This window comes from Mandrillus leucophaeus, unplaced genomic scaffold (assembly GCF_000951045.1).
Source record: "Mandrillus leucophaeus isolate KB7577 unplaced genomic scaffold, Mleu.le_1.0 Scaffold921, whole genome shotgun sequence".
NCBI classification, from domain to species: Eukaryota; Metazoa; Chordata; class Mammalia; order Primates; family Cercopithecidae; genus Mandrillus; species Mandrillus leucophaeus.
Window position 1 is genome coordinate 634,443 of NW_012110042.1, and position 26,337 is coordinate 660,779.

Here is a 26,337-nt window from a genome sequence, read left to right on the forward strand (position 1 = left end):
GGGGTTTCACCGTGTTAGCCAGGATGAAGTGTATGCATTATTAATACCTATGACAGTTCCTAGGAAAATACAGAGGTGAACCTGCCCACACTTCCCGCGCTGCTCCTCAGCCAGCCAGCACCCACAACCCCCTCAGCAGTCCTGTCCACCCATCCCAGTCCAAGCTTTTCCCCCCAGAGCTTCCCACAGGATCCTTGGCCACCCATCCCTCTCCCTCATTGCAAGAGCAGGTGAGAAAGGCAAGAAGGGTTTGGTAAGAACAGACACTTTATTGCACACCATGGTGGGGGAGAGAGGAAGAGGGGTCTAGGGTGACAATGCCTCATCCCCTCCCCTGGGCTGAGTGGTTTTGACCCAGGGCTCTGACCAGCCATGGGACACAGGGACTTGAATTGTTCTGAACTTATGCCAGAACCCAAAGTGACAGCCTGGTGTCTGTGCTTGGGTCTGTACAAAGCAGAGCTTTCAGTGAGAAGGGGTCCTAGGCCCCCTCCCCCAGCCGAAGTCATCAGGCCCCAGTGAAGCAGCAGACCTCACATCTCAGGGCCTATTTGAAGGATACAGGGGTGCTCAGGGAGCCAGGTTCATTCTAACTGGTTCAGTTTCCAGCTCTTTTCACAGTGGGGAGTACTCTGGGGGAGTGGGATGGGGAAGTTGGGGTGAGGAAGGGCAGGAAAGCAGCCCTTCTGCCTGGTAATACCGTAGACCTGTGCAGTGCCTGGGACCATGGCTCCTGCGTCCCAGTCCCATGACCCACACAGGCTGACTCAGAGCGGGGGTTCTCCTGGCACTGGGAAAGCAGCAGCCCCTGCACATGTATTGCTGGAGGGCAGAAGCCGACCTCACTGGCATTCACCGATGTGCCCTACCTGTTCAGCCCCCATCTGGGCCTCGGGCTTCATGCTGCCTCAGTGAGGAGGGCAGAAGGCTCCCTGAGCAAGAAGCTGGTGATGGGGCTGGAGGGCAGGCACAAGTAAGGGATCAGGAGACTGTTGACTCTTTCAGGCACATCCCTGCCCTGGAGTTCCCTCTGTCTTCTGGTGGGCACTGTTTGGACAGCACCAAAGCCAGTGGGGGTGGGGACCCTGTGAAAGGACTTGGGGACCTGGTCCTCTCCTGCTCCTCCAGGATTCTGGGGCTGGATCTTAGCTCATCAGGTGACCCCACCTGCCTTTGACTCCAAAGGCGTCAGAAGTACAGTGGGGAGGGGGCAGGCGGCCCTTTCCAAACACTGTCAGGACTGCATCAAGGGCAAATGCAGCAGTGCTGTGAGATCCCTCTTGGGGTCTCGCCATCTTAAGAATCCTAGTACTTTTCCTCTGGAGAAGAGCTAGCGATTCTACTGGGAACAGCAAGAAGCTGACTGGTAAATACATTTGAGGATTTTTTTTCCCCCTAACGCCCTCCTTCCCTGTTTCTGGCAAACCCAGTGGTGTGAAGGCAATGAGTCACCAGCAAGAAACACATGCCTTTCCCCATAGCAGGGGGCTCCCGAGGCACCCTGCCGGCCCTGAGGCTCCCGATAGATAGAGGAGGAGGAGGCAGGGGGAGGGAGCGTGGTCTTCAGGAAGGTGGTGAACACTGGGAGTCACAGATCAGCACGCTACACACACCCACACTCACGTATGTGCACACCACACACGCACACACACACCCTGAGCTCTGGGCCCTACGTCTAACACACAGCGAAGACACAGCAAAAGCTACAGGGAGCACTAGCGCGCCCACACCTAGCAAGCATACAGCCCCAGCTCAGCCCCTCCCGCTGGGGCCTGGCCCAGCCACACGCTACAAAATTAAAAATATATCAAATATACAATGAAAATAGATCTGTACAGCACTGAGGATGAAAATAGTCCACCAGCCACAGTATAATATTGGGTTTGTCATTTAACAGCATTTACACCCACATGTACAGAGTGAATATACAATAGAAACAGAATCTATAGAAGAGTATATATAGTAGAGTGTCTCTCCTGGGGCTTTGCTTTTCCTGTTGCTAATTCTGCTTGGGATTTGGCAAGGGGCCAGGTAGGAGGTGTGGTCAGGTGAGGGGGCCTATGGTGGGATGTTGTGCCCCAAAAGCTCATCTCTTTGAGAGGTGGGTCTCTCTTTCCCCTCAAACACTCAGGAAAGACAGGTAGGGCAGAGGGGGCTAGAAAGGGAAAGGTGTGGAAGAGGGATGTGTAAGGGAGATGGCAGGGCTGGGGGACAGACCACTCCCAGGCTTGGGGGGACAGTAAGGAACTCGGGGGTGAAGGAGGGCACCCTGATTCTGGTCTGTCCCTCCAGGTCCTAAGAGCAATCTGAGCTACAAGAGTGACTTGGGACCCTTTGTGAGGGTGTCTGGGTTGAGCACTGTGGCCTGTTTCTGCCCTGCCCACCAGAGCTCTCCGAAAGATGGAGCCAGTATTCCCTCCTTTCTCCCTCCTTTCTTTCCTTCCCCTACCCCATCCATCCATCCATCCACCCATCCATCCAACCCCACCCCCCAATCCATCCATCCATCCATCCATCCATCCATCCATCCATCCATCCATCCCTCTGCAGACATTAACTCTTGGGTCAGGTTCCTCCCTGGCTGCACTCTGAGAATGGGTTCTCTTCCAGAGGAGGCCCTGAAGGTAATGGTGGGTGGGGTCGCTGTTGTCAGCTGCAGCCTTCTGCACAGGCTGGCCTCCATTCTGAAGACCAGCCCTTGCCTTTGGCAGCCTCTACTGTCCACAGCACTGCCTGTGGTACTGGCCACTATGGGCCAGGAAGGCTTGGGAAAGGTTTCCAAGGTGTCTGTACATGATGTGCACACTGGGTGGCTGTGCTTGTGTAATAAGGAGAGTGAGTGGCGGCTCAAAGGGGCAGTGAAATTATCTGTCTTTCCCCAGGAGTGAGGCTTCCTGGGGATAAGCCCCTGAACTCCGGGGACCCCTGTTCCAGGGGAAAAGCTGCCACTAGACAGAACATTGGACCCCAGGTGAGGAGGGTGGGAAGTGTGCTTCACAATTGTGCTCCAAACCATCTAATTTGTGCTGGGAACCAACAATGTGTGCTCTGGAAACCTCTCCTTGCACCGTTTCCTTCTGTCTCCAGGAGAGAGGCAGAGGCCACCACTGTGGGCTGGGGAGGGGTGCTGGGGACAGGGAGATGGCTAGGCCCTAATTGAGGTGGGGGAGGTTCTGGTCCCAGTCACTGCACTCCCAGACAAGATGCAGGAGCACACACCACCCACCCCAGCCAGGGCCAAGGACATGGGAAGATTCCACCCAGTGACCAGGGCAGAGGATGTTCCTCACCTTCTGCTACCAAGGCTCATGCTCAAGCCGAGGGCAGCACCCACCTCTGACAACAGAACTTGGGGCTTCTGCCTACGCCCTCCCAGTTCTGAGCCCTGAGCCCTTCTGCCTTCAAGCAGGTAGCCTCTTAGACTAGGAGCAACTCCGTCTGGGCTGGGCAGGATGGTGTCCTGCTCTCATGGCAGAGTGAGCTAAAGTCCACTCTCCTTCCCCGGCCCCAAGGCCTCTCACCACCACCATCTGGTGGCTCAGGGCACCCCAGAGCCCTAAGAACTGCAGGTGGCAAGTTACAGGAAGAGAGGGAGGTGAGTGACTCCTGCAGTGGCCACTTGGAATCTCCCAGGGACTGGGAAGCCGGAGTGATGGGTTGTTCCAATTACATGGCTGCAATCTGGCGGAGGCTCTTGGAGGGCTAGACGAGTGGGGTCCTGAATTGGGAAACAGAGCTGCTCCCAGCCTCCTGCTCAGGGCTAGGGAGCAGAGTCTTCTGGGACTGAAGAGGGGAGTGAGGCAGGGCAGACCCTCTCTTCTTGGGCAAAGGGCCTGGCCTGGGCCTGGTGGCCACCTCGAGGAAGAGGCCAGGCCTGGACGAGTGGGCAGGTTGAGTGTGGGGGGAGAGGCGGGCAGGGCTGGGGCAGTGGTCACAGCTCCGACTCAGGGGTGCTGGCCAGGAGGTAGCCGCTCCCATAGCGTCCATTGGGGTTACCACCGGTTTCCAGGGGCGATGTGCTGCCAGGCCCCAGATAGGAACGGTGAGTGGGCATGGGGGAAGGTGCCTCACTGGGCACCTTGCTGAGGATGAAGCGGGTCTCATCGTTCTCCTCCAGGTTGGAGATGTCCTTCATCATGCGGCCCTTCTTGTAGGACACGGAGAGGGTGTTGGAGCCATCAGAGAGCAGGTGGAAGTGCCGCAGGACGAACACCACAGGGATGGGCAGCGTCGCCACGACGATGAGGGTGATCAGGAGCGCCATAGCCCAGTTGGGGAAATACAGGTAGCGCTCGGCCGCCTGCGGGTGGGCTGCCTTAAGGGCTGCTGCCGGCACTGTGACAGCCCTCCCCTCCCAAACCCTCCAAGACTGCTCTCCTGCCCTCACCCATGGCCTTCCACTCCTCTCCCCTCCCACCATCCCGGCCAGGCACAGCCAAGGATGGGGGTTGACAGGGGTTTACCTGGTCACCTTGGTGAAAAGGTCTAGGGTGATTTCTACTATTATAAAATAAACTAATTCCACTCCACAGGCATGGAGAGAGAATATGGGTTAGAAAGACTGGATAAGTGCATTAATCTTTCTAAGCCTCAGTGTCCCCATTTGTGCTACAGGGATGATGCCACCTCTGTCTTTGGGCTGTTGTAGGATTGTGGTTTAGGTGTGAGGCACCTGGCAGGGCCTGGCACATAGCACCTGCCCTAGAAAGGTGTATCCCTATCTGCGGTTGCATTAAAGGCCTGAGAAGATGCAAATGTCCCTGGGGTTTGGGGCCCCAACCCTTACCTCCTCCTTGATCCAGGCACTGTAGCCCGGGGGCATGACCCCCAGCTGGATGACGCTGGCTGTGGTGAGTATAGCCATGCATAGTGGAGACACGAACTTCCACATGTAGAAATAGAAGCGGTAGGGGCGGAAGCCCAGCATCTCCGTCAGCTCCTGCATGAACCTGCCAGGCATAGCAGAGGGTCCAGCAGTTGGCATCCCTCAGTCACACCCCCCTCTTCCCCCTTCACCATCTCCTCCAGAAAGTCTCCGTTTCCCAGTCCCTCCCTCCTGGGCTCTTCTATTCTTCACATTCAGTGCTCATTGTGTGTGGTCTGCCTGGCCCCTGGGAAGGCTCTACTGTCCTCCTCTAACCTCCTCTGATTCCGTCACATCACACCCCATCCAGAGATATGATAGGACCCAGCAGACACACCCTGGGCAGGTGCACGTCTGTTTTATGTATAGACAGCTTGTGTGTTCAGGGAGTGCCTAGCCCTTTCACACTGGCCTGGCTGAAGGCTCCCCCTGCTGGAAAAGCAGTAGAAGTGCACTTCTCTAGAGTCCAAAGGTAGAGAGCTGCCCTGACTTTCAAAGGTTTCTCACCAAGGGGTGAGCAGAATTCCGACGGCCGGCAGGTTTGTGCTTGAATGGCATACAAAAGAATCATCTTTACCTCAGTAACCCCTAACTGAAATATTGCATTACTTTCTATTATATTATGAATGCAAGCAACCACAGTAGTATTAACAATACCCGTGACTGTCGCCAATAGATTACAGATATTTTCATATTACATCCCAGCTATTGAAGATAGCGTCATTGTTGATTTTCGTCACTACTTCAAAGTTACTATTGTTATTAGATCTATAGCTAGATCTTGTAACAATGCATTAAAAATAAAGTGCTCATAATTACTATATCACAGATTTTAAACAATATTTCGCTATTTTTCAATATTATTAGTTTCTTATATAATCCTACACATTTTATCTTATGCATTTAAAATAACAGAAGGAGCACAGGGACATCACCAGACTGCCGAAGGAGTCCGGGACACAAAAATCAGCCAGAGTCCCTTGTGGCAGTGTCTTACAGCCCTGGCCCACAGCAGGTAGAAGCAGAGGAGTGTCCTTTCCCCCACTCCCTGTCCCCTCCTGTGCTCTCCCAGGAAGCAGACGGCCCCTGTGAAAGAGCCCCACTGCCAAACCGGGTCCAGGCATCAGGGAGGGTCAGACCGAGAGGGTTAGTGGAGGTGGGTCTTGCCAAGGACAAGGACAATGTGGTCACGGTCGATGCTAAGTGAGTCAGAGAGATGTAGTTCTAGAACTCCTGGGAACACGTATTTACCCTAACATGAGGGATGAGGCCAAGAGCTTACAGTAAGCGTACGACTGCCCTAGGCTTAGGCTGTGAGACCCAATCCTTTCTTAGGGCTGAATCCTCTTACTCTGCACGACCCCAGACTTGGGGCCAAAACCACACCTCATCTCATACCCCTATCTAGGCCCTTACAACTGTGAACAGGCTGCTGAAGTCTACATGTTCTCCAAGGGCAAGGGCCTATTGTAGACCCACTAAGCCCTTCATAAAAACTTAACAGAATTCTGAAGAGTTGGTACCCAGGAAAGGTGCTATGGTAATTTAAGGATGATGCCAGGACCTGCACCCAGGACACCCAGTCCTCAGACTGGCTCTGTTTCTCCCTGGACAAGTGGCCTTAGGCAGCCACATCCTTGCACTATGCCTCGATTTCCCTAAATGACTTGTAAGGGCACTTTCAGCTCTGCCATTGTGACTCTATAATCCGCCTCTCCAGGGAGTCATGACAGGACAGACCCCTCCTCCCGTCCCACATTTCCCCCATGTCCCCCTTACTTCTTGGTTCCATAAATCCAGGCCACAGCGATGTTCTCAAGGATGACGATGAGAGTGAGTGGCAGGGTGGCCGAGTAGTCATCGAACATGGTGACAAAGTAGTTTCCGGAGCGCTGGACGAACAACAGCCCCACGAAGAATGCAAAGACACAGCAGCCCACTACAGAGAGCCGGGAGGCCGGTGTGGGGGCAAAGGTGCAGGGTGGGTGGGGCCCTGGGGGTCTTGGGGCACCCAGACCCCTCCCATCACATCCCTCCCCCACGCATGCCTGCAGCGCTCCTGCCAGCAGGCCCAGTCCTGCACGAGGGATCCAGATGCTCAGGTTCTGAGCCCCGCTCTACTAGTCGGGGAGCAACTGAGGAAGGTGTTGTGTCTAACTTTCATCCCATGCCTCTGCCCCAGCACAGTGCCTGGCCCGTGGCAGGTGCTCTACTTAATTGCTGTATTTAACTTAAATGATTCATCTGATTGTTCCCAGTCTTTTTCTCCACCTCGGTTTCCCCATTTGAGAACGGAAAGATACCCGCTCTAGGGATGCAGGTGAGAGGTATCCCTGTATGGGCCCTAGATCAACTCAGCAGACCCCGAAGGGAACTGTGGACACAACCCGGGACCAGAGTGACAAAGATGGAATAGGGCGCAAGGCCAGTGAGCGCCCCTGCCCAAGACGACTCAGCACCCCTGCCTGAGATGACTCAGCAGATCCTTGGGGAGAGGGGTAAGTGAACCAACAAAGGGGCCTAGGTGCAGGCCTCCCAGCTCATGTTTGCTCCACATTTCCAAGTAGCTTTCTCTTCCTGGCTTGAGTGCTCATCACTGAGTGACACAGCCAGGCTCCAGCTGTGTCCCAGTGCGGGGTGGAGCCTTCTGGGTGTGGGGTCATGAAGGACCCAGTCAGAAGCCAGAACGGGATTGCTGTCCACAAGGGCAGCCTGCAGAGCCCGGGCGTGGGGGCAGGGAGGAGTTACCTGTGAACATCTCCTTGGGCACCTTGAAGGTGTCGATGATGGGTGTGGTGATGCCCGCCATGGTCCCGATCATGCTGCCCAGGCCCAGGTTGATGAGCATCAGGAAGAACATGACGGACCAGAACGGGGAGGCGGGGAAGTGCGTCATGGCCTCAGTGAAGGCGATGAAGGCCAGGCCTGTGCCCTGCACGGACTGAAGGCGGGGTGGAAAGCAGGACCTGTGAGGTCACCCCTCCCCAGGGAGACCACTGCTGCCTTTCCTCTGCCCTTCGAACTTTTGGAATAACTATTCCCTCTTTCACAGGGGTTCCCACCTCCACCTAAATCCTGTTGATTTTGGCCAGTGGGTCTCGAACTTTAGCAGGCATTGGAATCCCCTAGAGGTAGCTCAAAAACACCAACTTGAGAGTTCACCTATGGGGCCTAGAATCTACAGGTTGTACCAGGAGCTTAGGTGATTCAGATGAAGATGCTCATGTTTAGAAATACATCAGCTCAGGACCCTCCTCCTCTAAGATGTCTTTCCTGATTGCTCCAGCCACACTGTGGCCGTTCCCAGCTCAGAACTTCGGAACTACAGATCTTCATGCAGTGGTCTCAGCCTCGGCTCTCAATGGAGGCACGCTGGAGCCTTTAAAAACACCGACACCTGGGTTTCACCCCAGGGACAATGACTAGATTGGTCTGGGGTGAAGCTGCGTGTCGGAGTTTTTTTTTTTTCTTTTAAAGCAAAAACAAATAAAACCCAGGAACTCTAATGGGTAGCCAAGGTAGAGAATCACCGCTTTAATGACTGGGCCATGCTTGTGGCTCAGGTGACACACACTGCCCCCTGTCACTTATACATTGCCCTGTAATATTCAGTGATTATAAGGGAACATTTCTTCCCCACTGAGTGAGTGTATAATTCTTGTCATTTGAATGCTATCGGAGTTGTATTTTATGAAAACACTGCTATAAATTTAGTTTTATTCAGAGAACCAGGCCATGCCCATGAAAACTGGGCAGGGTTTTAGAGAACGTGAAAAGGGGAGGTCCTTTATGCTGCCAGTCACCTGGGGAAGAAACCAGGGCAGGGGACCCGAGATTGGGCTCTCTTGCTCTTGATCCCCGGGGAAGGGGTCAGGGTGCAGGATGCAGCTCCCATAGCATTAGGACGGTGCCAGTCCAATGGAGCTGACTTTTAACATGGAGCCCAGGGAAAGCACCCTCTTCCCCGGTCCCATGAAGGACAGGGTTGACTCAGGCTGACAGGAGCTGGCTCTGCCCCATGTGAGCCTTGGCTCCAGCCTGGTTCCGAAGACGCTGTGGGTATGTCCCTTTCCTGTTACCCCTTCTAACAGAACAGTCATTTTGAAAGTGTCCAGCTATGTAAGTATAAATAGAAGCAAGGTGTCCTAACTTGGGCCTGAGCATTAAGGAGGAGTCAGCACCCCCAGCACCACCCTAAAGTCTAAGTATCATCGTGGCAGTGAGATTGGAATGGGGACAGCGGGGTGAGGGCTAGAAGCATGAAGGGGTGGTTCTGAGCATGGGCTCTGGACCCAACTAACTGGATTTGAACCCTGCCTCTCTCACTTACTAGTTGTGAGACCTTGATCAAGCCCCCCACCTCATAGGCTACTCATCTGTAAGGTAGGGAACAATATGAATACTCAATTCATAGAGCTGCCTTGAGCATCAAAGGAGATAGATAGCAACGGACAAACACTAACTTCAACACTTCTTTGATGCATACCAAGTCAAGGCGCTGTTCTGAGTGCATTACCTATGGCAGTGATGGTGCACGAGAAGCCCACTCAGTAAATGGAAACATCGTCCCATACACTTAACTGTGACTTCTGAGAGGTGTGTGTCTGCCCTACTCCTTGTCTAGGCTCAAGCCTACCTCTGGGCAGGGACTTTGGCCAATACCTTTCTTCCCTTTCACTCCCTCTGGACACATAGCAGATCCTTGCTTACTAAGTAAACTAATGACTACCTGTCAGCATCCTGAGGCCTGAGCCCAAGCTCCAGCCAGCGACAGCTGCTCTCTGGGTTCCTGCCTGTCCTGGGAAGGGCAGCCTATCCCCGCACCTTGTCCAGCTCGTCCTCCAGAAGGCAGGGGTCAAGGCCCAGGGCTGAGAACTGGTCTTCCTTCACGGTCATGATGACATTGTACATCTCCATGTAGTCCTTTGTGGTCAGGTGGGAGAAGTTGACGTGGGGTGGGATGAGGTCCCGGCTCAGGACATTGGAGTTGAGGTACCCTAGGATTTTCTCAGCATTCCTGCAGCACAAAACCGAGGGAGCCAGGTAAGAAGGAAGGGATGGGCAATGGGTGAGATCCTGGAGGCTCCTCCCAGGCACCCAGGTGGGACCCTCATGGGCCACTGACAGAGGCATTTCTGAGCTTGTCCTTGTGGCCCAGAGCTGGTGGGGACAGAATGCTCCTCTGAGCTCCATTCCTCAGCCTGAGTGGAGGCGACCTCTCTCCCCATGCACACACCCGCCCCCTACTCCCAAGTAAGGTAGACAGGGAGGAGGAGGGACAGGAGGAGAGATGCCACCTACTCGACCACACACTTCTCATTCATGATGTTGGCCTTGAAGCCCAGCACAGCAAACACCACGAGGGTGGCCAACACTGACGTGAAGAAGTTGATGAAGGACACCAGGGCGGCATCGAAGTGGCAGTTGTTGTCCTGCTTGTTGTAGCTGGAGAAGGCAATTACACCACCAAAACCCAGGCCCAAGGCAAAGAAGACCTGGGTGGCTGCCTCCCGCCACACCTGGGGGTCCAGCATCTTGTCCAGCTATGGCAGAGGACCAAGGCAGGAGGAAGAAAAGAGACACAGAGAAGATGGTTTTATTCATGTGCACACCCCCTTTCTCACATGCACACCCCCTTTCTCACATGCACACCCCCTTTCTCAGCCTCAACAGGGTTCAGAGGCAGCAGCCCATAGTGGTAAGAAGCTGTGTGAACTTGGGCAATTTCCCTAACTCCTCTGAGCCTCAGTTTCCCCAATACACAGATCACAAGAGTATCAACTTCAGAGGATGATTGTGAAGCCCTGGTAAGACAACATACATGCTGAGTGCTTCCATAGTAATTTAACTGCTACCATGGCTTACCATGCAGCCATCATACTAAGGAACATCATCAAGACCATCACATACGGTCATGTAGTGCACAGCTCTAGAGAGTGCCATTCACTTAGACTACAGTGTGACCGATGCCTCCTAGAGTCCTGCAGTGAACAGCTTGCACAGCAGCACAAGGAAACTGAGGATACCAGAATGTCCATGATGCCTTCTCCACCTCAAACTCCTCTACCTCATGGAAGGAAAAAAAAAACAAACCACCTGCTTCTCCCCACCACCACCCAAGCGGAAGCACAGAGCCTAGACAATTCCTGGAGAAAGGGCCCCCGCCTAAGCCTCCATCTGCCCTCACACCTGACAGGAGCCTGAACTGCAACAGCATTTGGATGGCATGCAGCAATTTCCAACCCATTTTCCTTTTACTGTTTGTTCCTTGGGGCAGGGACCGGGGCAGGGACCAAGCCTTGGTCCCAGCATGGAGCTTTAGAGTCTCAGATCCAGATCCAAATCCTGACTCCCATGTTTAAATGGCTATGAAGCCTTCAGTAAGTGGCAGTGACTGTGTTATGAGCCTCAGTTTACTCATCTGAAAAAAGGGAATAGTAATAGAGGCTCTGAGTGAATGTGAGGATCAAATGTATAGCAACAAGTAATGCCTGTACATAGTGGCACTCAATCCTAACAGAATGATGCTGGCCTAGTCAGGACAGGGTGTTTTGTGTTTTGTGGGGGTGCAGGAAGCAAGGATTACTATTCACATTTTTAAAGGGTAAACTGAGACCCCAAAGATGAAATTGCTTGTTCAAGGTAATGGAGCTGGTTAGTCGGGGCAGAGTGGTTACTAAAATACAGATATTCTGGGCCAGGCCCCCACCCCCGACCCCAGCACCAACTCCTGACTCAGTTTGCCTATCACTTATACTCTTTAAAGCATTTTCCCCTGCAACCTGTGCTGCTGAGGTGAACCTAAGTGACCTCACTCCAGACAGACTAAGGAGGTAAGGAGCCAATTAGAGAGTTCACTTCCCTGTGGTGACAAGCCCTGTGTGGGTCCTGGCACCCCCCTTCTGAGTACCTATGGGTAAGTCCACATCTGAACAGTGAGGTGTTGGACTTTAGGGTCCATCTGGACTTTAGCCATCTTTAATATCACAGCCCTAAATAACATCCAGGACACAGGGCCCACCTGCCACCATCTCTGAGCACCTGCTGTGGGCCAGGCCTGGTGCCAGGCAATGCAGAGACCATGGGGAACAGAGGCAAGCAGGGTCTCTGAGTTTACACTCTAGTTGGAGAGAGACATATTGGTCAAATGGTCCCACGAACAAATGCTAAATTGCAAATGTGACAAGGGCTGTGAAGGCTGGGCACCCAGCGCTCCGAGAGCCCATAAGAAGGGGATTTGGACAAGTTGGGAGGCCAGGCAAGGCTTCCCAGAGGAAGAGGTCCTCAAGCTGACATTTGAAAGCTGATGAAAGCGAGGCCATGAGGGGAGGGTAGAGCATTTGGGAAGAAGCGTAGACAGAGGTCCTGAGATGGGACAGAGGACGGTGTGTAAAAGAGAATGGAAGATGCCAGGGTGGCTGAAGCAGTGAGGGCGAGGTGGGGGCAGCACAGGTGGGGCTGGGAGAGGAGAGAAGTTAGATCAAAGGCCTGTACAGATCTTGTCTTTACCCTAAGAAAGCATGTAACCCGAGAAGCCACCAAGGGATTTAAAGAAGTGGCGACACAATCATGTACATTTCCAAAAGAAATAAGTGGATGCAGCAGACCTTCGAGGAAGCAGCTTCTGGGGTCCAGGCTGGAGGGGACAGTGGCTTTGCTAAGGGGCCGGGTGGTGCCAATGGAGAGATCTTCGCAGGACAAACCAAGGAGACCTTCGGGATGGACTGGAGATGGGAGATGCTGGAGAGGGAGAGGCTGAGATGAGGGCCACGTCTCCGGCCTGCATACCTGAGCAGGTGGAGACGGGGACAGTGGGAGAGGAACAGGTTGATGGTGTTGGGCAGGGAGGATCAAGACATTAGTTGTAGAAAGGTTGAGCTGAATGTGTCTTTAAGACATCTAAAACGAAATGCCAAGTGGTCTGCTGGACAGATGAACCTGGAGTCAGAGAGAGGCAAGCTGGAGATAGACTTTCTGAGTAGCAGGTGTGCCGGCAGGAGCTGAGGCTGTGGCTATATAGTTACAGAGGGATAAGAAGCAAGAGCCTGCTCCTGTCTCCAACACTGAATGCAGGGAAGAGGGAGAGTCTCCTGAAAGGGAGTCAGAGAAGAAGTAGCAGAGGCAAGAAGAAAACCCAGAGCACGGAGGAGGAAGGGTCAGCGCTGCCAGTGACAGACCCTGAGGGAGTCGGCACAGGAGGCTGCAGGGGCTTCCTCGGAGTTGTTCCCTGGTGAGAAGCCAGGGGAAGTGAAGAAAGGAGAGAGGTAGAGGGGAGGAAATGGAGGCAATGTGGATAAGCAGGTCCTCGGAGAAGCAAGCCTCGGATCAGGAGCAGAAGAACAGTATCAGAAGAAGGCTACGAAATCCACGAAGGGTTGTGTTTTCGTATGTTTTGATTTCGTTTCTGTTTTTGCTTTCAATGGAGTGTCTTGAAAAGCTGGAGGGTAGGGATGCTGGGCGGGGCGGGGTTGGGGGAAGCTGTCCTCTATAGGACCACCCTTGGGCTACTCATTTGAGAGAGGAGGGAGGGAGGACAGGATGGGGCAGCTGCAGGCAGGTTTTATGGTCGGTTTCTGTCTCTGTCGTCTGAGGGAGTTTCTTGGCAGCTTCTGTTTTCCCTGTAAAGCAGGAGGCAAAATCATCTGCTAGGGATGAGTATGCCGGAAGGAAGGTCAGAGGGCGTGGAGGATTGGAAGGGTTTAAAATAGCCACAGCAGAGCATGCGAGAGCCATGCGAGAGCAGATGACCAGAGAAACAGGGCAGGGCTGTCCTATACTGCTGGGGGCCCACCCCCTTGCATAGGCGGATGTCTGGTTTTTAAAGTAAGATGAAATGTTACCTTCTTTACAAAAGTAATACAGGCCCACGGTTCCTTATCTAAAAGCCCTGGGGGCTGACTGGTTTTGGAATGCAAGCTTTTGTTTCTAATTTAATTTTAGAGAGGTAATGTGATGCATATGCTACGTAATTACATAACACCCCCAGCGGGGTCTGGGGCAGCACCCTGTCATCAAACACATTAGTATTTCTGCAGCAAAATATGAATATTCACACCAAGTGAATCCATAAAGACTATAAATAGCCTCACATCTGTGCAGGTCACTTTGCTTCCAAGTGAGTTCTGGAGGATCAAAACCAAACCAAACCAACTTTTGTTTTTCAGGGCTCTTTGGATTTTGGTATTGTGGATAAGGAAATGGGGGCCTGCACTATGCCTAGTAGAAATTTGGAGAATAGAAAAGGAGAAGAAAATAATCATAGTTCCACTGGGAAAGGACTTGTGTTAATTCCCATCACTTGGGTGAGTTTTTGAAAAATAATTTTTCAAGCATACTCCAGAAATGGGCATAAGGGTGACTTATGCCTGGAAGGCATGCTGGCTGGCCTTCTCTGGTATTCACAAATGTCAATCACAGCAGCCCTACTGCAATCTGCTGGAGCCTGGGCGCTTCTCCTAGGCTAGAAACCAGGACCTCGTGGCTCTGAGCAGTTTGGTGAGTTCTAACTAGGAAGAATTATGAAATTTTCTAAGAGAAGGTATGTTGAGATGATTAAATCAAGTTTAGCCGAAAGCTGCCTCCTTACATATTTTAAGTTTGGCCTAAAGGTTTCTCTGTATATCATAAACTATAACAAGTGGAGGTGTAAACAGACTGTAGCCTACTCTTGTGCCAATCACTGAGTTCTGGCCAATCAAATGTGGCCAACTGTTCGAACCGACTTCAAATAAGGCAAACGCCGAGCTGTGATCAATCCAGCTGTTTCTGTACCTCACTTCCGTTTTCCATAAGTCACTTTCCTTTTTCTGTCCTTAAGTCTTCTTCCACCACATGACTGCACTGGAGTTTCTGAGCCTACTCTGGCTCAGAAGGCTGCCCGATTCACGAATCGTTCATTGTTCAATTAAACTTTTAAATTTAATCCAGCTGAAGAGTGTGTGTGTGTGTGTGTGTGTGTGTGTGTGTGTTTTAACAAGATGAACACAGCTCTGGTCATGTCGCTTGCATGCTGAAAAATCTTTGATGGTTCCCCACTGTCTTCTAGAAAATCTTTTTCCATTCCTTTATATTCTGAACATTCTAAATGCAGGTAACTTACTCCTCTTCAAAAGCACCGTAGTCTTTCACACCTCTGGCCTTTGCCTAGGCTGTAATTGTTTCCTGAAATTCCTTTCCTCCTACTCAGTTTCTGGTAAATTCCTACATATTTCTCAAAACCCAGCATGAATATCATCTCTTCTTTAAAGCTTTTCCTGATTGCCTCTGGTCCTTGAGCTCACAGCTCTTGTCAATACCCGCATCACAGTTTTATGTGTCTAGTCTTCCTTTCAACACTTTGTGCTTAGGGGTGGTGCCCATCTCCTCTCCTGTTTGTATGAATAGTGCCTGGCACGTGGCAGAGAAGGAAAGAGTCAGGAGCACGAGAGAGAGAGACTGGACAAAAGCTGACCTTTTTCTATGAGTTGTGAGCTGAGCAGGAGGGACCAGACAAGGGGCTGCAAAGTCGTACCAGCCTTTTGGGCTAAGACGCTGTTTTCTAGAACAAGAGGATGATCTTAGGACTTCAAACTTCTACTTTCTAAAACATGGCTATTTTAACACTGGCTTCATTTTATTATCCTTTCCTCTTCTCTTTCTTTCTTTTTTCTGGTTTTTTTTTTTTTTTTTTTTGGTAATTATTTCCTTTTTCATCTACGTCAATCATTTTTACAAAAAGGTCCAGACTACCTGTGAAACTCAAATTCATACCATCATTAGGATTTCCATCACTCCCTAAACCTATAAGGTTTAGGATAAATGAAGATGTGAATCAATTCCTCAGCCTAGTCACAGTTCAGGGCCAAATTTCATAAATGGAGGCAGCCACTCCTGGGAGGATACCACAGTGCCAAACTGCAGATCAGAGCCGGCCCTATATAGCTTGGAGAATTCTTGGAGGATGGAATATTCAACAACTTTGGATAGAACAAAAATTTGTTTGTTTGTTAAGACTGCTCTTTTTCCACTAAAAAATTATGGAATATTTATTATAAAATGTACAAAAGTAGAGAAGATAGTGTAATGAATACCCATCACCCACATACACATCACCCAGCAAACTGATGGAACCAAATCTGACATTGATAGGGCCCAGGAAAGCATCTAAGGGTGAACTTGACCTTTGAGGAGAAAAGTGCCTGGTGCAGGTGGTCCTCCCTTCCAGCCTGCAGCTTGGAGGGGTACTCTTGCTGATGGAGATGACCGCAGATGCCCAGCGCTAAACTGGGGGTAAACTGAGCCTGGCACCTTCAGTACATAATGAATTTAAGGGGCTCTTTCCAGGATTCCTGGGGTGATGGTGCATGATCTCTAACAAGCAACAACAGAGGATGAACCCTTGGCCAGACTCAGAAAACCCCGCCCCCCTTCCAGGCATCAGGATGTGACTGCAAGAGGAGGATGGGCAATGGGCTTTTCCCTCAGAAAAGAGGGCTCACCGCCTCCTTGGGGTGTCTGCTCTAAAACAGAGGAACAGCTTCCTGCCACTTCTTCAGCATGATGGCTGAACTACTTCCTCACGCAGGGAAACAAAGTGTATCAAGGCGTTTGACTCACGGGCATGATGATGCTTTTGAATCCACAAGCAGCTGCTGAGCCCTAGCCTGAGCGCATGTGTGACAGGAGCACACGCCCTTGCTTCTCAGCACTGCTGTGCACCTGCTGGTGTGGAGCCAGCCAGGGCCACGAGGCACCAGATGGCACTGGAGCACCAGGCTCCTGCTGCCCAAGAACAGTGTCACCTTCATAAGGGATGAGGATAATAATAGCTAACATTTACCACATGCTCTCCACTTGCCAGGAGCAGTCCTAAGCACTTTCCCGACAACCCTGTTGGGGAGGTGCCACTGTCCACCCCATCTTGCCATTGCGGAAACTGAGGCCCTGAGGGCAAAGGAACTTGCCCAACAACTGCTGAGTGATGAGCTAGAGTCTGAACCAGATTGTCTGGCTCCAGAGCCCATGCTCTGGTCATGAGGCTGGGCCTCCTTCATCATCCTGCTGAGAAGCCCTTTCTCTAACTGTGAGAGTCAAGAAGCTCCACCCCTAACCTCCACCCCTGGGCCTTTAGAACTTGCAGAGATCCCACTTCTCTTCTCTAGGAGTTGATGCACACCCCAGATCCCTCGGTCTCCTTTTCCTCATCCCTGTATCCTGTAACACCTGGTTCTTCTCCTCCAGATGTACACATGATGTCAGTTTCCTGTGTACCCCCCTGTGATATTTTATGCATATACCAGCAGTATACACTCACACATACATTACATGCACATATACACACACACACATGAATATGTGTGGGTGTGTTCCTTTTTTTCCCTGCTGTCCACACCAGGGTTGTCATGGAGCTCTCCACACTCCCGGGGCCACTGTCCTTGTTCCCAGCCTCGGCACTTCCTCAACATGCTAAGTTGGGAACCCACAGAGTCCCAGAGCTCCTGGCACACTGCCCCTTCTGCTCTTGTCTACTCACAGCCTCCTCCCTACAGTTATCCACCCTTTCTGTGCTTCAGTTTTCCCATCTGCACAGTGGTGATGAGATCACCGACCTCTCCAGGGTTGTTAGGAGGTTTAAATGGGTTAATATGTGCAAAGTGCACACAAAAGTGCCTGGCACACAGTAAGCACCATCCATTGTAAAACACAGGCTTGTGGGCCGCGTGCGGTGGCTCACACCTGTAATCCCAGCACTTTGGGAGGCCGAGGCGGGCGGATCACAAGGTCAGAAGATTGAGACCATCCTGGCTAACACAGTGAAACCCCTATTAAAAATACAAAAAAATTAGCCAGGCATTGTGGCACGCGCCTATAGTCCCAGCTACTCAGGAGGCTGAGGCAGGAGAATCATTTGAACCCAGGAGGCAGAGGTTGCAGTGAGCCAAGATCGCGCCACTGCACTCCAGCCTGGGGAACAGAGCAAGACTCCACCTAAAAACAAAAACAACAACAAAAAAACAGGCTTGTATAATTACCTCACTGATGGTTGGAAACAGCGTGCTTTCAGAGATGTTCAAATGTGAACAACTGTCCTTCTTGGAGTTGCAGAAGTGTTGGCGATCTCCATGCTGGAGAGTCCACTGCGCACTCCTGACCCCTAGCCTCCAGGGGGCCCTTCGTGCTGCCGCTGCCCACACATTTCCCCCATCTCTTACACAGTTACTTCACACTCACTCCTCCTTAGCCCTCCAAGTCCTCCTCCTCCCTTCCTGCTCTCAAATGATCACCTTGTCTCCTACCTCACGGCGAAAAAATGACACAATCGGCAGAAAGTTCCTCCCCACACCATCTTACCTGCCAGCATCCATGCGCCACGGCCTGGCCTTTCCTTCCTGCTACTATGGGGACTATGTGTGGTCCTAGTTGAGACCAACTCCTCCAGCTGAGCACTGCAGTCTCTCCTTCCTGCTTATTTCTCCTCTCCTATAACATAAACTTCCTCCTCTTTTTTGAATTTTTTAAGTGCACAATTCAATCGTTTTTAGCATATCACACTGTTGTGTAACTTTTACCACACTCAATTTCTAAAACCTCTTCATCACCCGCGAAAGAAAACTCAAACACGTAGAGTCATTCCGCATGCCTCCCCCAACCTCCCCACAAGCCCAATACTAACCACTAATCCACCTTCTTTCTCTACGGATTCACCTATTCTGGACATTTCATATCATTGGAATCATACCGTGTATGGTCTTTTGTGTTTGGCTTCTTTCATTTAGCTTAAAGTTTTCAGGAGTTGCATGTTGCAATGTGTATCACTGCCTCATTCCTTTTTATGGCTGGATAATATCCCATTGTATGCATATACCACATTTTAAAAATTCATTCATCAGTTGACGGACATTGGGTTGTTTCTACGTTTTGGCTATAATGCACAATGCTGCTATGAACATTTGTGTACAAGTTTTTGTGTGAACATGCTTTCAGTTCCCTTGGATACGTACCTAGGAGTGGAATTGCTGGGTCATATGCTAACCCTGTTTAACCTTTTGAGGAACTGTCAGGCTTTGTTTTCCAAAGCCATTATACCATTTCATATTCCCACCAGTGGTGTATGATGGATTATTTTTATCATATAAATTGTGAAATAACACCCTTGACCCCATGGCCCTCTCCAGTTACCATCCCATTTCTCATTTCTCTGCTCCTCTAAAGCAAAACTCCTGAAAATAACTGGTATCTATTACTTGTCTCCAATTCCCCACCTCCCATTTTCCCTTCAATTCCCCACCTCCCATTTTCCCTTCAACCCATTATTATTAGATTTGTCCTCAGCACTACTCCACCAAAGTAGCTCTTCTTGAGGTCACCAGTGACCCCTCTGTTGCCAAGTGCCTTGGTCAATTCTCAGACCTCATCGCCTGACCTCTCAGCAGCTTTGGACACGGCTGATGGCTCCCTCTTTCTTAAAACCTTTTCTTCACTCTGCGTCTAGAATGTCTGTCTGTCTGTCAGCCTGCCTGTCTCTCTCTCTGCTCCTATTCTTTGATCCCCCCACCAAGCCCCCCGACAGCTATCCCTCCCTCAACCTCTAAACACCAAGGCCCCAGTGCTCAGCTCTCTTCTCTGTCTTTGTTCATTCTCTAGGTGTTTGGAAACCAATCTATAACTTTAAATTCTCTCTGTTATCCCAGACTCCCAAATGTAGACCTCCACACCTGACCTGTAGATCCATACATCCAACTGCCTCCTCAGCATCTCCATGTGGATATCTGTTAGATATTTTAAGCCTGCCCTGTCCGAAAGAGTACTCTAGATGTTCCCCACCGAATCCGTTCCCTCCACTGTCTTCCCCATTTCCATAAATGTCAATGCCATCCTTCCAACTGCTCACATAAAGGGCCACAGTCATCCTTGACTCCTCTCTTCCTCTTATACCTCACAACCAATCCAACAGCAAATCCTGTTGACTCTGCTTCTGAAACGTATCTTCCATTAAACCAACTCTCATCACTCCCATTGCCATCACCTGGGCTCACACCCCAGTCATCTCTCACCCGGAGGACCTCCTAGCAGGTCTCCCTGTCCTGTCCTTATTCCCTCAGATTTTCTATAGAAGCCATTTAAGAGGCTTAGAATGATCATCCTAAGACAGAAGTCAGATCATGCTGCTCCTCTGCTCAGAACTCTCAATGGCTCCCTTTTCACCAGAGTAAATGTCAAACTTCTTACCTTAACCACAGCACCCTCATGATCTGGCTGTATATTACCACTGACCATATGTCCTACCTCTTTCCCCTCCTGTCCAGCCACACTGGCCTCCTTGAATATGCCAGCCACAGCCAGTCTCAAGCCCTTTTCACTCACTGTTCTCTCTGTTCGGGATGGAATGCATTACTTCCAAATATCCACATAGGCTGCTCCCTGACCTCCTTCAGGTCTTCATTCATACGTCACTGCTCAGCGAGGCGTTTCTTGACCATACTGTCCATAAGTGCAACTCTTCTCCCCGAATGCCCTAAATCTTCTTTCTCTGCTTTATTTTTCCCCTTGGCATCAACAGTTAATGACAATTCTCTATCTTATATTATCTGATAACATCTGTCTCCCTCCACCGGAACGTAAGCTCCATGAGGACCAGGAAGTCTGTCTGCTTTGTTCACTGCTGGATCCCAGGACTCGGAACAGTGCATGTAACAGGCATTCAGTAAATCTTTGTTGAATGAATAGGTGAATGGTGGTTATTTGGGTTGTTTTCAATCTTTTTCCACTAAAACAAATGCTGTAATGAGCAATGTTGGTCATTACATTACATTGTACACTAATCATTTTGCTTATGTATAAGTACATCTGTAGGACAAATATGTAGAAGTTAAATTGGGCTGAAGGACATGAACAGTTGTAATTTTGATAAACATTCTCTGAACATTTTGATGGTTAAAAATCCTACCATAGTCTACCACTTTATATTGAACAAATCACATGATTAATTTAATTGCATGGTATCCCATGCTGACCTGGGTTTTTACCTACACGGAAAGAAAGTAATCAGGAGAAAAGCTGCCCAAGGAATTCAAGAAGTTCATTAGCCGTCACCACGAGTTACTGTCCTATCAATGATGCTAGTGGGTCATCATGGCAGCCTGGCCACATTGCATTCATCATACCCAGTAACTGCTTGAAGACATGGACTGCAAAGTCCAAATCTGATAGCCTGAATAATTTCCGATGTTGGAAGGCTCTATGGAAGGGAAGACCTTCCAGGTCATTGAGCATAATCTATGGAGAGCCAATGCTTCTCCCACAGGGATTCTGAGATGCCCTGGCCAAAAACTCTTGGACTTTGCCAGAGGTACCAGACAGTATGACCCTTGGGGATGTCATTTACATTATAATCTATATGAATGGAGCAGTGCACAGCATGGGCAGCTAGGGCATTGAGCTGGTACTTTATAGCACCATTCTAGGGCAAGAACTCGAAATGGCTCCTAAGACCCCTCATATCTCCCCAGTTCTGTGCTGAAACAGTCACAGCTCTGCAACAGTAGTTTGCCACATATAGACTGTCAGGCATTTGTTTCTGAGAGTCGGCCCATCCTTCTGCAGATGACTTGGAGGGATTTGTAAATAGGAACCTCACCCCAGCCATCACCATTGGCCTCACTTGCTTGACTCCCTGAGGGGGCTTGGATGGAGCCCCCCAGAGCTTCCTTCTCAGCCAGCTCAGCTCAACCATGGGGTGTGAGATGGAGAAAGGCAGATTAGCAGTAGTGTGCTGGGGTTTTTGTTCCTGCAAAACCTCTCCTGCCCATCTCCCAAAATGTGGGTTTGTTTTTAGCCATTCCCAGGAATATAAGAAGGAACGGTTTTAGATGAAATTGTAAGGTAGGGGACATTTTTATTTAACCCTCCACTCTTGCCACCTGGCTCTCAGCCACCAATTTTCATGAAGCCAGTTTATCAGCTGGAGAGCATGGGATGTGGAGTCTATGGACATGAGTTCAGGTTTTCCCCTGCTTCTTGCCAGCTGTGTAGCTTCAGGAGAGTCACTTTATTTTTATGTTGATTTTTAATGAATTAATTACTTTTTGGAGATGCGGTTTCACTACTGTTACTCAGGCTGGTATCTAACTCTTAGATTCAAGGGATCCTTCCACCTCAGCCTCCCAAGTAGCTGAAATTACAGGCACACACCACTGCGCCTGGCTCCTGGATTTGATTTTTTAAAGTCTCATGAAGACCCTGGCCTCTGCAAATGCCAAAGTGGATTCACATGGTTTCCTGAACATCCTGGAAACCGTTTTAGAAAGAAGCACCCCAAGGTCAGGCGCAGTGGCTCACGCCTGTAATCCCAGCTCTTAGGGAGGCCAAGGCGGGCAGATCACCTGAGGTCAGGAGTTCGAGACCAGCCTGACCAACATGGAGAAACTCTGTCTCTACTAAAACTACAAAATTACTCAGATGTGGTGGCGCATGACTGTAATCCCAGTTACTCGGGAGGCTGAGGCAGGAGAATAGCTTGAACCCAGGAGGCGGACGTTGCGGCGAGCCAAGATCGCGCCATTGCACTCGAGACTAGGCTACAAGACCAAAACTCCACCTCAAAAAAGAAAGGAAAGGAAGTGGAAGGGGAGGGGAGGGGAGGGGAAGGGAGGAAAGAGAGGAGAGGAGAGGAGAGGAGAGGGAAAGGAAAGTGTACATAAACCATTTTGCACCCATCTAATTGGCAAAAATTGAAGACTGACAAATGTGGAACAACTGGGATTTTCATGTACAACTTGTGGGAGTGATAGCAGATACAACCATTTGGGAGTGCAATTTAGTCAACATCGAATAAGACTGAAGATGTGCATACCCTTTGAGACAGCAATTCCACTCCTAAACATAGATACCGTAGAGAAACATGTATGCATGAAGACCTGCGTAGTGTTTATTGTAACATTATTAGCAATGGTGAAAACTGGAAACAATTTAAATGATCATTAACTAGAGAATGAATAAACAAATTTCAGTTTAGTCCTACAGCAAAATACTATGCATCCATGAAAACTGATGCACTAGAGCTATACACCAAAATTGGTAAATCTTAAAAACTCATGTGAAGCAAAAATAAAGGCAAGTTGCAGAATACATATAATATGATGCCATTTATGTAAAGGTTAAAAGTATGCAGAAATGCTAAACATTGTTTATGGATACACATATATGTATAACAAGTTTCAAAGAATGTATGATCAAGACAAATCCCAAATTTAGGATAGTGGCTGCTATAATCTGAATGTTAGTATCCCTTCAAAATTCCCATGACAGAACCTAATACTCAGTGTGATAGTATTAAGTAAGAGGTGGGGGTCTTTGGGAGGTGATTAGGTCATGACAGTGGAGCCCTGACAGGATTAGTGCCCCTCTAAAAAGAGGCTCAAGTGAGTTCCCCTGAACCTCTGCCATGTGAGGATGCAGTGAGAAAGTGCCATCTTTGAAGCAGAGTCCTCACTAGATACTGAAGCTGGGTGCCTTGATCTTGGACTTCCCAACCTCCAGGACTGTGAGCAATAAATTTCAATTGTTTATAAATTATCCAGTCTAAAGAATTTTTGTTGTAGCAGCAGGAATGGAATAAGACAGTTGCTATCTTTGGGAAGGGAAGGGAATGGGATCAGGGAGAGCTACACTGGCAATTTAATGGCATCTGTAATATTTTATTTCCTAAGAATTTTTATTATATTATTAGATATGTGTTTATACGCCTGAGATATTTCATAATTAAAGAGATAATTTAAAGTGTGTCTGAATCCAGTGGGGAGCAGTATTGTGTGTGTTGAGACCAGCAGCTGCTCCTATGAATCTGTTCCTCTTGCTCCCAGAGTTACATACAGGTGGCTCTTAACACCATTGAGGAGCCCATCTGGAGACCTTTGTGATGTTCCACACTTAGGAACAACACCAGAGCATATAATTTCCTCCTAAAGTTTAGTAAAGTAGAACTGGAAAACTGAAGTGAACATTTTAGACTGATCATGGTTCTAGAGATACAGTTGTAATTTGTTACAAACAGTTGGATTTCTTTTCATGGCTATTTTCTCCCAAAGAAACCAGGTTATTTTTTTTTCTTTGTCAGATATCATGTGTTTACAACAACCCTACGGCCAGCCACATGGCTCAGGATTCACATTCATGCCTCAGGAGATTCATTAAGTGCTTCATAAAGTGGATCTTTGAAGTTGGTCATGTGTAAACCTCAGATAATATATCCAAGAACACTGAGGGACCATTTAGGCACTGTCTGGTGACTATGGAGTGGCATGTGCCCTAACCAGTGCTACACCCGAAACATCAGGAGCCTACGGGGATTTCCAACCCTATCAGATTTGGGTTCTTCTTCCTGTGTCATCCTGCACAAACTGTTTGTGTAAAGGGATGTGTGTGTGTACACACATGTGCAAGGTGGCACCAATGAACACTGAAGAATTCAAGCTGGCCTGGCTGAGCTCTGACCCTGTGCCCATGGGCTATAATCTCACCAGGTCCCTGCTGGTTGATACTGATCAGCTGGCATTTAGAGATGGACTCTCAGCCTGACCAGCTGGGGTTGCCAGTGTACATGGCTTGGGGCAACTTGAAGGGAATGCCAATCTGCATTTGAAAATCTTTTATTCGTCCATGGACTGAGGCATGCCAGTTGTGCCCAGTGGTCTGAAGGGTCATAGACAGGCAAGACCATGGGTGGAGACAGACCATCTTTAGGGAACCTGCATATACATCTTTAGGATGCCCGTGCCTCTGCTGCACCCTTCATGAAATGTGAACAGTGATCCTGCTCATCTTGCTCCCTGGGCTATTGAGAGAATTAAGAGGAAGTGTGAACGGCTTTGCTAAGGTTAAAATCACCACTCATGTAGTCTATTATCTTTAATAAAATAGCGACTTCTTTCCTTTGATTTGGATACAAGGGGAGATTCCCAGGAGCTTTCTTCTCTTAGGCATCTTCTTGGTTCCTGCTGCCACACAATGAAAGCCCCCATGAATGAATGAATGAATGAATGAATGAATGAATGAATGAAGCTCCCTGCTCTCATGCCCTAGCCAAACCTGACTTCCCACTGTTGCCTCAAGCATGTCCAGTGTTTTTCCACACCCCTGCTCATGCAGTTCCCTTTGATTATAATGTCCTTTGGCAGTTCACTGCAATCCTACCTGTTCCCTAAGGCTCTTTCAGTTGTTACTACCTTTCTGAAGCTTTTATAATTTCACCCAAATCGATGTGACATGCCTCTCTTTGGAAGAGGGCAGGGCCCATGCCCCCTTCCCTGTGCATCTCTCCAGGGCCTGGCACAATACCCAACATATAGCAGGTATTTGGAGTGCATTAAATTCCATGAAATTGCATGAAGCTGACCAGGCCCAGTAGACCTGTTGCTGTTCCCTGGCATGTGGGAGCCCCAAACCCTTACCTTGGGAGTGAACATGTGTAGGATGCCATCAACTGCCCCTCGCAGCAACAACCCCCGGACCAGGAAGCAGGCCAGCACCACGTAGGGGAAGAGGGAGCTGAAATACATCACCTGCAGGGAGGATAGGCACCCCCCATCAGGCAGAGCCCTTCCTGCAGCTGGTACCCCCCATCCCTGCTCACATCTGGGGCACATGAGCTGCCCCTGATGGCAGCAGAAAGCAGAGCCCTGGAACCCCTGGGCATAGGGCCAAGCCTGCCACACATCTGGCAGGGAGCCAAGGCAGAAGCAGGAACAGGACAAGCTGGAGTCTGCATGGCTGCTGTGCCTGGGGTTGGTTTTCTCCTTTCCAGAGCTGGCAGGGCTGAGCTAACAGCCTCCTCACCCCAGAGAGCTGCCAAGAGGGTGAGGGAGTCCTTTGCTGTCCCCTCCTGATTCTCCCATGTCTCATTCCCCCAGTGGGCCTCCTAAGGATCTCCCCTGTCCTTAGAGCTCCTTTCACGGAAGACCTGCAGGAGGTTATAGACACGGCTCCCAAGCAGAAGACATCTGAAGAAGTCCCTAGCCCCTTGTGAGGATGAATCGTGTGCTCTTCTCTAGCACCGCATTTCTCGCACATGTCTATATCCCTGTGCGCGTGGTACACAGCCTCACACAAAACAGATGCTCACAAAATGCTTGCTGCACTGAAACAAAGGAAGAGGGCTGTTTGGGCAGGGTGGTGTAAAGGCTAAGAGAATGCATGTCTGGTATTAGGCTGCCTGACTTGTAACCCTGGCTCTACCATTTACCAACATGTGACCTCAGGCATTTCATTTAACCTCCGTGAGCCTCCATCTCCTCATCTCTAAAATAGGTGGAATCATCCCTAACTCATAACGTTGCTGTGGACCAAATGCGTTCATGGGTGGCAGTACCTGAGAAGTGCCATGAAGCATCAGCTACTATCTCAGCCTCTGGAAAGGGAAGAGGTCAGTGGCTGGGGTCACTCTACCTTTCAAGAGCTTAGCTTCCTTGCTCATCAAATCCAGTAAAGAATCTGAAGCC

At 49.9% G+C, this 26,337-nt stretch overlaps 1 protein-coding gene and 1 pseudogene across 2 annotated transcripts in view; both read right to left on the reverse strand.

The window, feature by feature from the left end:
• Positions 1 to 249: 249 nt before the first annotated feature.
• LOC105531927 lies at positions 250 to 2,944 on the reverse strand (annotated as a pseudogene). The gene has a single exon (XR_001004887.1). The product of XR_001004887.1 is annotated as an uncharacterized LOC105531927 (transcript).
• A 343-nt stretch (positions 2,945 to 3,287) lies between these two features.
• The window catches only part of SLC6A17 (solute carrier family 6 (neutral amino acid transporter), member 17), a 48,467-nt gene continuing 25,417 nt past the window's right edge, over positions 3,288 to 26,337 (reverse strand). Inside the window, exons 6-12 of the mRNA XM_011969962.1 lie at positions 25,291 to 25,401; positions 10,166 to 10,407; positions 9,689 to 9,881; positions 7,613 to 7,805; positions 6,644 to 6,803; positions 4,787 to 4,949; positions 3,288 to 4,300 (exon numbers count right to left, since the gene is read on the reverse strand). Of these exons, the coding sequence (XP_011825352.1) occupies positions 3,932 to 4,300; positions 4,787 to 4,949; positions 6,644 to 6,803; positions 7,613 to 7,805; positions 9,689 to 9,881; positions 10,166 to 10,407; positions 25,291 to 25,401 (1,431 nt within the window). The 3' untranslated portion in view covers positions 3,288 to 3,931. The remainder of the gene's footprint in view (positions 4,301 to 4,786; positions 4,950 to 6,643; positions 6,804 to 7,612; positions 7,806 to 9,688; positions 9,882 to 10,165; positions 10,408 to 25,290; positions 25,402 to 26,337) is intronic.